At 39.8% G+C, this 17,008-nt stretch overlaps 2 protein-coding genes across 3 annotated transcripts; both read right to left on the bottom strand.

Annotated features, from left to right (window-relative positions):
• Window positions 1–3: 3 nt before the first annotated feature.
• LOC117773480 (C5a anaphylatoxin chemotactic receptor 1) lies at window positions 4–2,558 on the bottom strand. Its single transcript, XM_034605518.1, has 3 exons — window positions 2,527–2,558; window positions 1,052–2,141; window positions 4–941 (listed from the first exon to the last, which is right to left on the bottom strand). Exon 2 carries the CDS (start codon window positions 2,112–2,114, stop codon window positions 1,098–1,100), a length of 1,017 nt encoding a protein of 338 aa, XP_034461409.1. The 5' UTR covers window positions 2,115–2,141; window positions 2,527–2,558; the 3' UTR covers window positions 4–941; window positions 1,052–1,097.
• A 412-nt stretch (window positions 2,559–2,970) lies between these two features.
• On the bottom strand, window positions 2,971–14,131 carry lbhl (LBH regulator of WNT signaling pathway, like). 2 transcript variants are annotated; one of them, XM_034605536.1, is made up of 5 exons: window positions 14,121–14,131; window positions 11,296–11,833; window positions 6,308–6,383; window positions 5,731–6,031; window positions 2,971–5,200 (listed from the first exon to the last, which is right to left on the bottom strand). In XM_034605536.1, the coding sequence occupies exons 3-5, from the start codon at window positions 6,368–6,370 to the stop codon at window positions 5,175–5,177; spliced, it is 390 nt and encodes a 129-aa protein (XP_034461427.1). In that variant the 5' UTR covers window positions 6,371–6,383; window positions 11,296–11,833; window positions 14,121–14,131; the 3' UTR covers window positions 2,971–5,174. The 2 variants fall into 2 exon arrangements, with proteins under 2 accessions (XP_034461427.1, XP_034461426.1); XM_034605535.1 differs by having other exon boundaries at window positions 2,971–4,461.
• Between the last annotated feature and the right edge of the window lie 2,877 nt (window positions 14,132–17,008).

Genomic DNA, 17,008 nt, shown 5'->3' with positions numbered 1-17,008 from the left:
GTTCTCAGCCAGTATTTAAGAGGAAAATCTCTCATTTGTGCAAAAGTTGTTGTTTACATTTGGTTTACTTACGATTTAAAAATAAATCATAGCATCCCTGTGAATCTCTGAGCAGGGAATACATGCATATCACTCTGAAATGAGGATGTCTCTGCAGCCAGCGGCTTTCAGGGCCAATGGGCTAAAATAAACAGGCCTGTGAGTCAGGTGAGGATCCATATAAAGGGATCAGTGTACATGCATGCATCCATATATTTATATATATGTTTATAAGTGCACAAATTCATTGACACAGGGGCACAGATGAACTCACTTTTGAAAATATGTATGATTTTGTATATACCATCATGTGGCCTTGTTTGGAATGAATGTAGTTTTTAAATAAAGGTAATTTTTCTCTTAATTTTGGTTGTTTTGTTTGTTCTTATTCTTTTTTTTCACATGCTACAATAATATCATTCTGAAAGATCATAAATGATCAAAAAGGAGAGAATACGAATGAAAGTGATGTTATATGAAGCTAATGTCTAAAACGTGGAGCATTAAGAGAGTATGGCTCTCTCTAGTGGTCCGTGAATTAACTGCAACATGAGAATGTGACAATCTGTCATCGCCCTGGTTACACTACTGAAGCACAAACCTGTATTCAAATCTACATGTGCATTATAAGAACTAGTTATTGATTGTTTATAATAGATGATAATATTATTTCCATTTCACTATCTAATTTCTGACTGCACACTTGAATCACAATGCACAAAAACAGATGAATACACCATGATCATTACTGCATGTGTTGCAAAAAACAGAAGTGTATTTTTTGCAGATTGATCAACATTTCCTGCTTTGGGTGTTAACACATTCAGAGTCAGAGTTTATTTCACCAGTGTACTGTGTAAAGCATCATACAGCAAAATCAACAAATCTTTTACAATTGCCTTAATGTAAATATTCAAGTTGTATTTATTCAAATTCAAATTTCTATTCTCTTTCACCAGACCACCTACAAATGGGGAATCATTCATTCTTGTGTCTTTGTGTCTTTAAACCTGAAATGATGAGTCCAAACCTCAGTACATATTCAAATCAACACACCATCAGATTTTCGTCATTTCCTTTCCATTGCTCATGCTCCTGGTGTCCACAGTACTGGCCCTGGTTGTGGGATCCTCGGTGATGAGGTGGAGCATGTTGCGCAGCGAGCGGTTCATACTGTCTTTGAAGCCTCGGCCCAGGCACACATACAGCAGAGGGTTGAGGCAACTGTTGAAGTAAGCCAGGCAGAGTGATAAAATGTGTGCCATGTAGATTCTGGGCCTGTGAGGGGAATGTCGAGGTGTGATTAATAAGAGGAAGTCCACAATGTGCAGAGGAAGCCAGCACAGGAAGAAGCTCAGCACCACAGCAAGGATAATACGCAGTGTTCGCTTGGAGCGGGTCCGACTTCTGGTCAGGCCGCTCTCTGTTCTCCTGTACACCATCAAGTGAGAGATCACAATGATCAGGAAAGGGAGGAAGAATCCCATGAAGAAGCGGAGGAAGGTGATCATCCAGGCGCTGAGCACAGTGTTGACTGTCAGACACTCTCGCTTGAGTTCACCTGCTTCGATCTCCTTGGTGTAGACAAACTGAGGGATGCTGCCGACCAGGGCCAGGAACCAGACGGCAATGCACCCGCAGGCCGCCCACTTTGGTCGCCTGTTGTTCTGGCACCAGATGGGTTTGCTGACCAGCATCCAGCGATCCACGCTGATCAACACCAGCTGCAGGACGCTGCAGTACATCACCAGGTAAAACAGGCCTTTGACCAGCGTGCAGGCCAGCGGGCCAAAGTGCCAGTGGTCATCGTGGGCTAAAGGGACCATGAGCAGAGGGAGGGAGAGGCAGCACAGGAGGTCAGCCAGGGCGAGGTTGAGGAACCAGAGGGAGGTGACGGAGCGAGACATGCAGAACCCCGTCACCCAAACCACCATAGCATTTCCAGGGACACCTAGCAGGAACACAAGGCCATAGAGGACCAGAGCCACTATCTGGATTGGTTGAATCTTTGGGGGCGAAATGTCGATATCGGTGTAATTTTCAGTGAAGTTATAATCAAGATCTCCATAATCCATGGTCAGTTGGAGCTATGGATGGAGAAGCTGTCAAAAAGATACCATTGCGTTAATATTGTGCCTCTGATGTGAGAAAAATATAACCTTTAATATTCAATAACTAACAGTTGTCTGTGATATGTATGTATAATTCAATGCAATCCATGGTTTGTTAAAGCTGTAGATGGAGAAGTTGTCAAAATGATTGCCATGCTTTAATTTCATACTTAAATTAATTATGAAATAATCAGATGTGAGACAAATATTAATTGTAAAAAAAAAATACAACCATAACCTTAATAATTATTAATAAATAATTGTATGAGATATTTGTTTGAATCAAATAAGCTTGAATAAAGATGAATTATTAAAAAAGGTAATCTTATTATAGTAACAAAATGTCAAATTGAATTTTTGTCATATTTGAACTTACAGATTCAGCAGCCTGTTGATGTCGTACTAACGTAGCCGGCAGGAAGTTATGCAGCTGTTGTGCGTAAGTATGTTTAAGTATGTTTTATACACGCCCATCTGTGATGCACACACTCTGTCACATGATTTCTACACAGATTCTCATCTATCAGTTAAGACCTGGAGTCTTTTGTGGGAAAGAAAGTTTAATCTGAACAAAAAGGTTATATGTCATAAATGTAAAATTTAATAAAAGTTGAAATAAAAACACACTATTGCTGAAATTACATACATTTTTACAACACATTTTACATATTTTTACAAAATATATGAATGTTTTTTTTTTTGCAATGTCTCAGAAACTAATGTCTCAGAAACTAATGCTTTGTGCTTGTACAGTAAATAATGCAGTTGTAAGTAAAACATCCTGATGCTGTAAGGTCATGTTGTACCACACAATCAAATGTTGCAATATGAAAAGCGTTTTAATGTAATTTTATTCATCACACCTTCTCCCAAAACACATACAATAAGTGAATATTTACTTCATCTTGTTCTCAGTTTCTGTTGTTTGTTCGCTTCTCCTCTCTTTTCATTAAATGTAAAATTATTTCTCTGCTCCCTTCTTTCAAGATTAATTTTGGTCTCACTGCACTTTTTAGCAATTAGTACCTTTTATCATTTATGCATCTATATACTTCTATACTTTCTACACCATACACCCTTTCCTGCAAGGGATCAATAAAGCTGATCATAACTTTATTTTGAACAAGTTGTTGCAAAAACTTATTTTCTGCTGCCAATTCAAACATACTTTCAATTTAAACAGTTTATAAAGTTGTAATGATGTAGGTGGATCCAGTATTATATTGGATTATTATTATTATTATATTAGAACATTTCTTTGATTTAAAAAAGTGATATAAACCATCCAAAACTAATCTCCTGTAGTTTATTCATGTATTCATAATAACAATTTTACAGTAACACAACAACTTTTCCATATATACAAGTTATATCACTGATCAGCCTACACACAAACTTAAGTACACATTTCTACAAATCTCTGTGGCATCTACAACTGTTGTAATGAAAAGCGACTAGAGCTGCCCTCTTTTTTATTTGGTTGAATAAATGAAAATGAAACCTTTTGGAAAATTTTGTCTGTAAAGATGACATTAGGTCATAACGCATGGCTGCCTCCATGAGAGATAGATGCAATAATGTCATGATAGAATGTGATCAGTGAAATCTTACAACGCTCGACAAATTCAAGAAAAAGCAAAAACAGCGAGTCGATGCAGAGAACAGCCGGCACATTTTAATGCGTTTTAATAAATACTGTTCACTATGAGGGTATGAGCTGGAAAATGTCCCCAGAAGAAACCAGCGGGGTCAAAAGATGATCGCTGAGGAAGATGTTTAATTAAGTACATGGCTGTTATCTGTATAACAGACACAGACGAAGTGTTGATAATGAACAAACTAAAGAAGATTTTGTTACCATGAGAGGATATCCTATGGCATCATCAAGCCCTTAAAACTTAGGAAATAAGGGAAATGAAACATTAAGTCTCCATGTCAGCAAAGACCTTTTAAAAACACGTATTGCTCAACTACCACCAACTTCCGCAAGCTGACTCTTGTGTGCATTAGAATATGTTATTGTGTATTTATGTTTGTGTACATGCTGATATAAGTCACAGTTGTCATGAAGCTGTGTCTCAATGTCTGACCTCTGAATCACATCTGTGCTGTACTTGCTTTACGCTGGTTTGCAGCCCACGCATCTTCTGTCTCTGGAAACCCCTAGTTGCAATGTTGTCTTGACATCTGGGACTTTTCTTCTTGGGGTCATCAGAGGAGCAGATATTTTTGTGGTTAAGTCAGTTGAGGGCCGGAGCGCTGCTCGGTGGAAGTGTGGGGGTGTCATCTCGAAATGCATCCGACTGCAGGTCTGTGAAGAAAAGAAGCATCACTGTTTAAAAATTGTGTTGTTTAACTCTTTTTGGCTTTGATTAAACAATACAACTTTGTTCATGTACAACTTGTATTTTCAACAGTTCCTCTCAGAGATCCAGAACATAATGCATCAAAGCTGAATTAAGTAATACAAATATATCATTCTATCTATGACCAGTGTATTACTGGTGGGATTGCTGTGCAAGCGCTTCTCACTTCTTAAACACAATTTAAATATTCAAGGTAGATTTTTGCTGTTTCACACAGTGTGACTATTAAGCAATGCTGCGGTGAATGGTCATCAGTTCTTGAGCAACAAGAAGAGTCTGTTCCATTGACTTACTTCTCCCACTTTTGAGCAAAAATTTAAAAAATGTGGGCACTACAAAAAACTTCATTTTCAAATTGTCTACACAAAATGTCTCCTGGTGCTCACTGAACAGACATTTCAAAAATATAAATCCTAGTTTTTTTTTGAGTGACACTCAGTGGAGCTCATACGTCCACTAAGGCCCTTGATCCGGATATGCAATTCAATGGATTCTATAAATATACATTATTTAAGTTACTTATGGATGTAGGCAAGTTTGGCTGAATCCACAAACCCATGCTTCCATCAGGGGCAGGCTGCGATTCACCACATGAACAATAATTTCGTCACTGACACCTTATCTTGCTCTTTTTGTGAAATAGTCTTCGTCGACCTCTTCATTTATCCATTTTCCTGGACAAAGCTAAAGAAAGCAGATGCCAATCCAAAGATGGCCAAAACCAAAACACCTGGGTAGGTGGTTTGCTGACATGACAGCCAGATGTTTCAGCAGTATACATATACAGCAGAAATAGGACAAACGTCTCTTTTGAGATCTAGTCTACTAATCTATATTGTCTCTATATAAATGCACAATTTGATGAAAGTATAAGCACCTCAGTACTCATGGTTACAAGGCTACAAACATAAAAATGAACAACCTTTCTGCAAAAAATTTGAAAAATCTGTTTTATTTCAAGAATAGTTTTATTTGTCAAAATGCTGCATATTTCCATCCACAGTGATGTGAACTTTGTCAGGTTTTGCACCAGAAGTTAACTGTTATGAACCGAGGATGTAAATGTCAAAGTTCATTTAAAGTTCAAAGTTTAGTTGCCACAGTATACTGATAGTGAGTTGAGAAAGTAGACATGGTATTGAGACAGGAGCAAAAGGGGTTGTAGAAGCACTGGAAGAGTGGCTGTACAGTGCAGAGTAAAGTGTTCTGCTCACCAATGAGTGTCAAGCCATGCTGTGGGTTCAGTATAACTGACGTCTCCTCTTCCTCCTCTTCCTCCTCCTCTCCCCAGTCTGCGATGTTAGCCGGGGGGATGCACTGCTCCAGGAACAGGTCCTCCTCATCTTGGTCCATGTCATTGCTCTCTGGAGGCCAGCGCAGCTCTCCACTCTCCACCTCGCTCACCTCTGTGGGCTCAACCACAATGGAGGGCAGACGCTCCTTCCCGTGGCCCTGGTCAGGGCTGTGCAGGGTGGCCACTGGGGGCAGGACCACCTCCACAGGGTCGGGGAAGATCTGAAGGAATAAAGGGGGAGAAGTGAGTGAGACCTGAGCAGAAAGAAGTTCAGGGAAGAGGAAAATACTGCATCTATCTTGTTGTGAAATCAATTGTATTTACCAGTTTTTACATCTCCCATATTGACTAATCCCCAGATTGCTCTCTCTCTCTCTCTCTCTCTCTCTCTCTCTCTCTCTCTCTCTCTCTCTCTCTCTCTCTTCTGTCGAACAGTTTGTGACAAACCTGTTCTGATATTCTGGTGACAATATTGATGATGATGATGATGATCCTACCTGAAATGGCAATCTCTGGTCCTTCCTCTGCATGTCTTCACAGTTTGGATCTTGACCACTCATGTCCTCCGTCCCTCTGAAACAAAAAACGTGAGATATTGGGACGAGATGAGAAACTAAAAACAGACAAGAACAATTTCCAGTCTCAGGATGGAATGGCACATACTAACATCTTATAGCATCCTCTTCCCTTTACACATCTGAAGTCTGTCCTTAAGTCCCTTTGTGCGTCGAAACTCTAGAAATTAAGCTTTGTTTGGTTCCTTTCGACACTATTATTATTATTATTATACATAACGATATTATAATAATTATTAGTATTATCATTACTGTTATTAATATGTTCTTTAAGGTTAAGTCAGTTGAGGTGAGTGTGGGGGTGTCATCTCTAAATGCATAGGACTATCATCATTATTATTAATACTACTACTAATAATAATAATAATAATAATAATAATAATAATAATAATAATAGTAATAATAATAATAATAATAATAATAATAATGATAAAATACAGATAAGATTGTAGAAATCTCCTCAATATCCCATTAAAGTGACCCCATTATTAGACACCCTAGAGACCCCTGGGTATTCATAACCTGTATGTATTGGTTTTGGGTGGGTCTTCATTTAGCATCGTCACTCTAGGATCATATGGCTCTAAACGATCAGGCCTTTTTGCTCGTAAAAACTATCATTCACTACACTAAATTGCATTTGCAGTCACATGAATTATGTTTTAAAACAAATGCCAGAAATCTCTGGGTTCTCTGTGACTCTACATTGTATGAAGAAGTTTCAACCTGCTGTCTGTTCTCACACAGATTTGAGGTCAAGAGTCCCCTTCATGCCCCCATGTCATAGCTGAATTATAGGATCACAGCATCCAAAGCCCTTGTCTTTTGATTGGTCAGATATTTTCTGTCCTGCATCTCATTGGCCAAAGCTGCTGTGATTCAATGTGACGCTCACTCTGAAACACATTCATACTGCAGATTAGAGCACTCAAATACCAAAATGGATTATGTTCTTTGATGCACGACTGAATAAATGTGCTGCTTTGGAAACAGTTAGCCAGGAAGACGTTACCTTCACAAACCCAAGTCACCTGTGTTTTCTCTTAGCTCAGCCCTGATCCTGTGACCTCAGTGACAGTGTGTATGTTGAAATCACAACCTGCAGTGTCCATCAGGTGATCCTCACTTGTTTCACATACATGCACAAGCCATGTGTCAATATCTAACTTCAGTCTGTTTATGGTCTCCAGAAGAGCCGACGGGGGAGGATTAAGAAGAATTTAGGATCTGTCCGAATCCTCTTTTCATCCCTCTCTCTGTGTCTCAGTGTTTTCGCTCTCTCTCCATATAAGTACCAATCATGGTTTGTTTTCACCCAGAGGCCTGCATGTAATGACACAATCTGTTCAATCTTACACACTCGTTAATGAAATTTCAGTTCAAAGACAGATCTAATCTCGTCTTCCTGTTTTTAGACGCTGCATAAGGCACGTTCTTTTGAAGGAGTTGTATTTGCCAACAGTAACATCAGTCACTTGTTTCCTTAAACTAGATAGATCAAACAGTTTTGAAACCCTTACATTGTAAAGCTGCTCTCCTTTGTTTTTGTAAATTTTTATATAACATGGTCATGTGTCTGAATGTGTCTTATGTTATTTTTAAATGGGACCCGCACTCTGATCTATGCCTGTCATTTGCATTATGCACATGACCAATATAGCTGAAACTGAGTCTGAATCAAGAGAAGCGTAGGCTGTGATACTGATACTTATTTTGAGTACTTATCAACTAGTCTGCACCGATCACTTGGTAAGTAAGAAATCTTAAATCCCTTACAGAAGTACTTTATATCACAACCTTAAGATTTAACCAGGGTTAGATTCAAAAATCAAAAATGCAACTACCCGCTATTCTGCAAAGCATGATTGGCTATGGGACACACCCTGGGTCTTGATCAATTCCGGCAAGGCTCAGGTGAGGGTGTAAATATCCCATATGATCCTGGGGTCCACTACTGATGATGTGTCCTAAAATTTTGAGAAAGATCTTCTCCTGGCGGAAAGCTGCAATCACGAGAAGGTGACTGTAGAAGTAAACATCCACAGTAGATGTATCTGATAGTAATAGTAGCACGCTGCCTTGGATATACTGCACATAAGTGACATTAACACTGAGTGTTTACTTCAAAGCATGGTTATATGTTAATAAGAAAATAGAGGAAATAACACAAGGATATGACTTTGCATTTAAAGTGCATTCAAATCTCACAGCTACTCAATATTATGAAAGGATTTTTTGACTTTTTTACTCTGGAGAGAATCATACAAAATTAGGGTTAGGGGTTAGGGTTTTAGCTATTTTGGTGGGTTTATGTGTCACATTATAACATATACAATGTATTTCCAAGTTTAAACTACATCTTACCATAAATAAAACACAAAGAGGGAAATAGATTTTAGCCATATCTTTAATATCATCATTTTTAATTACAAAAACTGAGACTGTCAAAAAATGCATCTTATTTCATCAGCGGATCCCCCTCCTCTTCTTTCTATCTCTACAGATTTCAGCCCCACTCTCTCTAATTCAACACTCTTATGTTCATTTAATGTGACAAATGAAGAAACATTGAGCCAGTTTGCACAGTCGTAAAAAAAAATTTTTAAAAACGAGGACGCTCTGTCCTCATCTAAATAGGATCAGCTTTGGGAGGATGCTGTCATTTTTTGACCCACTTTGTGAATGTGAGCCGCCCGACAGTTCAATTTCTGATATTACGCAGCCGACAACTGTGGCATGCTAAGCTGTTTGTGTGCCACCTGGGATGGAAACTTTCAGCAGCCATTATGATGAAGGAGCTTAACCTCCATGTAATCCCGCTCATATACACTCACTCCAAACACCTGCACACTTCAGCTCTATCAACAATCAGTCTTTGTTCGTGCAGTGTAGCGTGTTCAGCATGTAAGGAAACAAATCCTTCTTGGAAATAAAAGATAACTATTTTAAAGATGGTTTTTAAATCATAAAATATTGAAGTAACGATTAGAGCTCAATGAAGGGTTCCATTAGCAGGGTAGGATCCAGGGGTAGGGCCAGGGGGGCACAGGCCCCAGCTCAAATCTGATTGGGGCCTGAAGTGCCCCTGTCCTGTAAGAAGTCTATTATTTAAAATAAACTAGTCACTTACTAACATAAAACTAACAATAAATGTTACAATTTTTTAAGAAATTTTATTCTACAAGCTTTTTTGAAGAAGCTGGAACAAGGAACATTTTTCAAAATCAAAGTTTGGCTTTGCTCAAAACTATAGAGCTAACAGTGAACAAGTAGTGAATGTGCACCTCATTAAATTGGGAATTATGCATGGGTGTTGGACATATAATTTGTCCCTCTGTGTAAAATTGTGGCCCCTTTTTGGCCCCTCGTTCAAAAAAATCCTAGATTGTCCACAAGCCTTATCTGGTACAAAACATCACTGAAGATGATCACAAGACAAAAAAAGATTTCACACTTCTGCAATGAGCTCAAACCTCCAAAAAGTATTTTGTCAAACCGAGGCCTAAGATTAGTGTCATCCAGAAGAGGAACTGTGGCAGGAAAAGAGGTGTGATAATAATACACTATCGAGAAAACAAGAAGACATGTTGCGTTTAAACGTCCCTTGCATCATGAAAGTACTAAATAAAACATCGCTGAAGAAATTCTTAGGTCACATTAGGCCATGAGGTTTTCCTGTTTTATCACAGCGGTTCTACACATCAGTAAAATCAACAAACTTCACTGTTGTATTTGATTGATCTGTCAGAAAACCTTCAAACAAACCATCAAACACAGACATTCAATTTGTCACCTCTTGAGTTTTTTACTGTCATTTCTCTCACCCTCTCTTCCTCCAACCATTACACACATACCTATGCAAAATGTCGGCTGTCCACATCCTTTCACACACACACACACACACACACACACACACACACACACACACACACACACACACACACACACACACACACACACACACACACACACACACACACACACACACACACACACAGGGGTAGTCTCATGGGTCAGCTGTTTCTGTTCCTTTGACATCGTGCAGACTTTAACCTACATGCAGGATGTGTCATCTTATCTTAGCATTATCTTGATACTAAGATAAGATGACACAGAAACTACACAAATGCATTTCAATGCTTTACCACAGACCGCTGGCTTCTGTAAAACACCTCTGCTCGAAACTGATTTTTTATCATTTCGGGGTTTATTCTGTGTATTTTGTTTTCTTTCCATGAATTGCTCAACAGCGGATTTAAAATGTCTCCTTCTACTCTCAATCTGAACCTGCCGTTTGAACTAGCCCTAACCCTGTCTTGATGAGACTACATCCACACACACACACAAACACAGCGGTGTCTCAATGGCTCCAGAGGAAATAACATTGACTTACATCGATTTTCTGGAGACTTACTCTAACCTTAACCAGAGTTACTACTTGCCTAGCCCTAATCCTAACCCAAACCTCACATTAACCCAATCTTATTTTAACTTCAGCCTAACTCTAAAACATGTCTTCAAATGAAAATGTAGTGATAGACGTCATGGGGACTTTTTTGGAAAGACAAGTGTGACTGTGTGAACAGCATAAGCAAAACCTTAACCTAACCCCAATTCGCTTACCCCAAACCTAATCAGGACCTTAAAAATGTTTGCCTCGTTTAGTCTGCGCTGTGGTCCCCATGAGGTCTACTGGTCTGTGCTGGAAAAGGTCCACAAAAGGCAACAAAAACGAGTACACACAGACATACTCACATAAAACATTTTCCGATCCATCCAAGTAATCAAATATACACTGGGTGTACATAAGGTGAATAGTGCACTATAATAGGGGACTTCAACCAGCAAAAACATATTAGCATGAATGATATATGTATTTAAAATACACACACACTTCAACGGCCTCTTACCCCTCAGGTGTAGTCAGGAAGAGGTCTTCTCCATCTTGGCACAGCTCCACAGTGGTGAAACCCGGCTCCTCCACAGAGAGTGCAGGCGACTCCAGTGGAGGTGCAGAAGGAGATGAGCAGCTCCCGCAGCATTCCTCCTCTGAAGAGCCCTCACTGAAGCTTCTGGCCTCCAGGGCGAAGCCTGGATGGTGGTTTCCTCAATCCACAGGGATTCCCTAAAACTTTAGCAGGGGATTAGGATGGTGGAGATGTGCCTGTTATCCTTTGGACAGTCAGGACCACACCTGTCTCACTTGTCCAGATCAGTGCTGAGTCTGCCTGCTTGTCCACATCCTACATGCACTCCCGACTCTCCAGCATCCAACTTCCTTCCTCATGTCTCCGTCTCAATATCCCTCCCTGTCCCACCCCACCCCACTGCCGGGCTTTGGAGAGGAGCGGGATTACTGTCTCTTTCGATTACAGAGGCTGGATGGGTGACGTCAGCCAGGCTTGACAGTCCCCTCTGATGAGTTGGCACACTGGGTTGCTGGTGCATCTGCAAGGAAACACACAAAGGACACACAAAGGACACACAGATGGCACACGGCCCAACTGTTGATGAAGGCTACATTGACAATACATGAGTGTAACTGCTCACAAAATAGTCAAGAAGATATTTTAAACAACTCAGCATTAGTTCCTTTCTGTCTTTCAAATCCCATCTATTTGTCTCACGCTCTCGTTTTCCAACTGTGTGTGCTGTTGCTCCATGAGTGGATTTAGATTTGGACGTTTCATGGAATTAGCCCAGGGATCAAGGGCTCAGGGGTGGCGTGGGGATATATATATATATATATATATATATATATATATATATATATATATATATATATAACAGGCACCCACTATTGCTAAAGAGACAGAGCACTGTTAACAGCAGTGTGTAATCCCCTCTGTAGGCTAAATCAGTGGGCTATAAATGGAACTAGGTAGAGAAGTAACCAGTGCAACATGAAGGGTGTCCTCTCTCTGCACAACCTTTGGGATTTTTAAAACTCTAATCTGCGTGTCCTAAGTGATCAGGAAGGTACTTCTTCTTGACTGAAGTGCTTGTACATAAATATTTAGCCATAGTTATCACCCACATTCAAGCTGGCTGGTTTAACAATTATTCTTATACGTATCCTCGGCCACAGTACTGTGGAGTGCAGCACTGCAAATCAGTGTTCATAAAACTGTGGCTTTTGATGAGTGAAAACCGACAAAAGCTGTTTTTTAAACAATTGCTGACATCTAAAGAAGTCAGAGACAGAAACACTGAAACTATGCACCTGTGTGTGAGGATGTTGTGTTCATTTCTCTATTCTATTCTTACTCTTTCTTCTGGTTTAGGTTTTCTGTAATTCTATTTTCCCTGCCTCTTGTTGTAGTGTTGTTACAAAAGAGTGATATCAGTTTAAAGAGATGGGATCAAAACTTAATTTATTAAAAAACTAGATGTGATAAATGCAACCAATAGATAGATAGATAGATAAGTAGATAGAACTTGAAAAACTCAACAAATAATTATTAATTTCCATTATCAAAAATGTGCTCAACCAAATTTTTTAATGTTACATAAATCATGGTCACCATCTGTTAATCTGTCTTTAAACGACACCAGGATGGTGACTAATTTGACTCTGTGAATTTTTGATTTTTCTGAATACCATTACTAGTCTCCACCTTTGCTATTGCAGATAAGCAGCTCTTTTACTTCTGACAGCAGACAGGAATTTGTAAAATCCCCACAAACAGTCAGTGTGATCAATCTTGTGTTTGTCAGAACAGTTAGTTGTCTTTTTTACTTTCAATCACTTACTCAGCTGCTTGAGACTGAAATCAGCAGATATACTGGATGCAAAAGAAAAACTGATTACCTTACTTTCTTTCTCCCTGCACAGTCACTTTTAATATGAGATCTAATGTTATTGTACTGTCTGTACAGTCTTCTATAAAGAATTAAAAGTCATTCAGACATTTTAATTTTGCATAACCATATCCATATAGTAAACAGCTTACATAGATGAAAGCGTATATGCATTTATTTAAAATTACTATTATCATTGGGTGGCATTTTGATTTTATTTGGCAGATAACTGTTTGAAGACAGACATGGAGGCTCGAGTCCTCCTGCAGTGGCCTCAGGTTTGGTTCCAACCCGGCCCTTTGCTGCATGTCTTACCCACTCTCTGTCCCCATTTCATGCTCATGCTTCCCTATCAATAAAGACAAAATGTCAAAACTCGATCAGTTACATTGTGTGCAGGTGACTTGAGTAGAGGTGCAGAAGGAGATGTGAAGCTTCCACGGTTGAGCGCTCAATGAGACTTTTGGTCTCTGATCTCATCTAAAACATTCCTAGAGGCCTCGTAGGTCAACTATATGTTAAACAACAATTTGCAGTAAACAATACACAATATAATAAAAGATGCATTAACTCCAAAATTCCCTGATATGTGTCTTCATCTGCCTGTGGATGACTTCTATCGCTTCACAGTAAACATTTCTGTATTGCCCTGATATTATTGCATGAAACCATCTGTATTACAATACTAAGCATGTTTTTTTTCTATGTCTTTCCAACAGTTAGATAAGGTTCTGAACTTTTATTATAGCTGTCCAGTGAAGTTACACTGCAGATTCCTGCATTCGCTGCCTGCATTTCTCACTTTATATACTATTGTTTAGCCAGATATTACCTGTCATAAAAAACAAACACTGACACAAACATTTGTCATTTTTATTCTCCTTATAACAAATTCCCTCCCAATTAAAAGAAAAACCTTCCAAGATAAACAAACTGGTTCCAAACAAATCTGAATAACACTTCAGTTGCAAATCGCAAATAATTCTCATTAAGTTTGTCACACAGTTTTAGGATGTGCTTGTTTTGCATTTATTAGAGAAGTTCAGATAGAGAAAATGAAACTCAATTTAATGCTGAAATGGCATATAAAGCATTTTTGCCTCTTTCCCCCTGTAACCTTATACTCACTGTTACATGTCATCAGATAATCGTGTGCATAACTATACGGATCCATTTTATCTCACTGGTCTACAAAATCTCGACCTAACAGACACTGTGTTAAATCCATCCATATACAATGCCTATAAAAAGTATTCACCCCCCTTGGATGTTTCACCCTTTTGTTGCTTTTATACATGAAATCATGGTCAATATAATTTGGCTTTTTTGACAAGAATTTGCAAAAAAAAACTCTTTAATATCAAAGTGAAAACAGATTTTTACAAAATAATGTCAATTAATAAAAAATATATAAGGTAAAGTAAATGATTGCATAAATATTCACCCCCTTCAGGTCAGTATTTGGTAGATGCACCTTTGGCTGCAATCACAGCACTGAGTCTGTGTGGATATGTCTCAATCAGTCTGGCACATCTGGACACTGCAATTTTTCTCCATTCTTCCTTACAAAACAGCTCAAGCTCTGTCAGGTTGCTCGGGGATCGGGCATGAACAGCTCTTTTCAAGTCCAGCCACAAATTATCGATTGGATTGAGATCTGGGGTCTCATTTATCACCGTTGCGTACGCACAAAACGGGGCCTGAAACGTGCGTACGCCACTTCTCACGCAAACGTTGGGATTTATAAAAACAAACTTGACGGGAAAATTTGCGTATTTCCACGCAAACTCTGACCCATGCGTACGAACATTTTGGAGACGGAAAAGTGGCGACACAGACGTGAGGTGGTGAACTGAAGCCAGATTATTGACCCAATTCATCATTTACATTAAAACCAACAGCTTAGTTTTGATCGCGCGACATTTCTGTTCCACACGAACCTTTTAATTAAAACATATATAAATCAATTTACAGCAAATTACGTTTAGATTCCATTTAACAGCGGAGTTATGGAGCCGAGTCATTAATAGGTTTTAATAATATCTTCTAACACTGTGCGTGTATCATCAGATCACTGCAGTGAACGGGACTGAGCCGTCAGGTGCACAGAGCGACCTGGAGATCACTTACAAGAAATGAAGACACTTTCCAAATAATATCCCAGAGAGGAGGTGAGGATCCACTGATGTGAGGGAATCAGTCCGATGCTCTAAATAAATAAATACTGCCGTGACACTGGTGCGTGATGCTGCGTGATGTGTGCACGCGAATGGAAGGATGAGGAGGAAACGAGGGTTCAGCGATGTCTGATCAGCTGATATAGATTCTATTGATCTGTGATCTGTGATCTTTTTTTTACTTCAGGCTCCGTTCTTTCTATCGTCTTCACTCTCACTCCCCGTATTATCCACAGCAGCAGCAGAGTATCAGTGTATTTTCTTTATTAGTGACATCACTGCTGTCCCATGAATCGCTCTTCACCCCCACCTCACTAACAAACACCTCGATGTCAGTGTCAGAAAGTTTCGCTTCCTCTTCACATCGCTTGATGCCGTGACTCCGTCAGGACTCACGGTGGAAACCCATTGGTCAGCAGCATAATTTAATATTCATGCCGTGCTTTGCATTGACCATTTATGGCTGAAAGTGGGCGTGTGGAGGGCGGATTTGAAGGCAGATCCACGTACGAACGTTTCCAGGTGGACTGTGATTTATAAAGCGAACATTGCGTTCAGGTGTGCGTGCGCACGGTTTTATAAATCGGAATTTCCTTTGGCGTACGCCATTTCCGGCTTTTGGGCGTACGTACACTTTTAGTAGGAATCCTACGCAATGTTTGATAAATGAGACCCCTGGGCTTTGACTTGGCCACTCCAGAACATTCACCTTGTTGTCTTTGAACCATTTCTGTGTAGCTTTTGCTGTATGCTTAGGGTCGTTGTCTTGCTGGAAAATAAATCTTCTCCCAAGTCGTAGTTCTCTTGCAGACTGAGTCAGATTATCCTCCAGGATTTGGCGATATTTTTCTGCATTCATGTTCCCCTCTACCTTTACAAGTCTTCCAGGGCCTGCTGCTGAGAAGCATCCCCAGAGCATGATGCTGCCACCACCATGCTTCACGGTGGAGATGGTGTGTTTGTGGTGATGTGCAGTGTTTGGTGTTCGCCAAACATAGCGTCTAGTCTGATGGCCAAAAAGCTCAATTTTTGTCTCATCAGACCAAAGAACCTTCTTCCAATTGACCTTGGAGTCTCCCACATGCCATGCGAATTCCAGGCGAGATTTCATATGAGCTTTTTTCAACAGTGGCTTTCTCTTTGCCACTCTCCCATACAGCTTCGACTGGTGAAGAACCCGGGCAACAGTTGTTGTATGTACAGTCTCTCCCATCTGAGCCACTGAAGCTTTGAACTCCTTCAGAGTGGTCGTAGGTGTCTTGGTGGCTCCCTCACCAGTCTTCTTCTTGCCCGGTCACTCAGTTTGTGAGGACGGCCAGCTCTAGGCAGATTTAAACAAGTGCCATACTCCTTCCATTTCTTAATGATGGATTTAACTGAACTCTGTGGGACGTCCAGTGAGTTGGAAATCTTTTTGTAGCCATCTCCTGACTTATACTTTTCAATGATCTTTTCTCCGAGTTGCTTGGAGTGTTCTTTTGTGTTCATGTTGCAATTGTAGCAGGAATCCTGATGAACCAGAGACTGGACCTCCAGACACAGGTGTTTTTATACTCCAATCACTTGACACACATCAACGGCACTCAGGTCATCTCCATTTCACTAATTTTGACACTGCTGGCATCAACTAGCTGGACCTCTGTTG

This window comes from Hippoglossus hippoglossus, chromosome 13, assembly GCF_009819705.1.
Source record: "Hippoglossus hippoglossus isolate fHipHip1 chromosome 13, fHipHip1.pri, whole genome shotgun sequence".
NCBI classification, from domain to species: domain Eukaryota; kingdom Metazoa; phylum Chordata; class Actinopteri; order Pleuronectiformes; family Pleuronectidae; genus Hippoglossus; species Hippoglossus hippoglossus.
The sequence above is the reverse complement of the archived record's forward strand: the minus strand, read 5'-3'. Positions and strand labels throughout refer to the sequence as shown.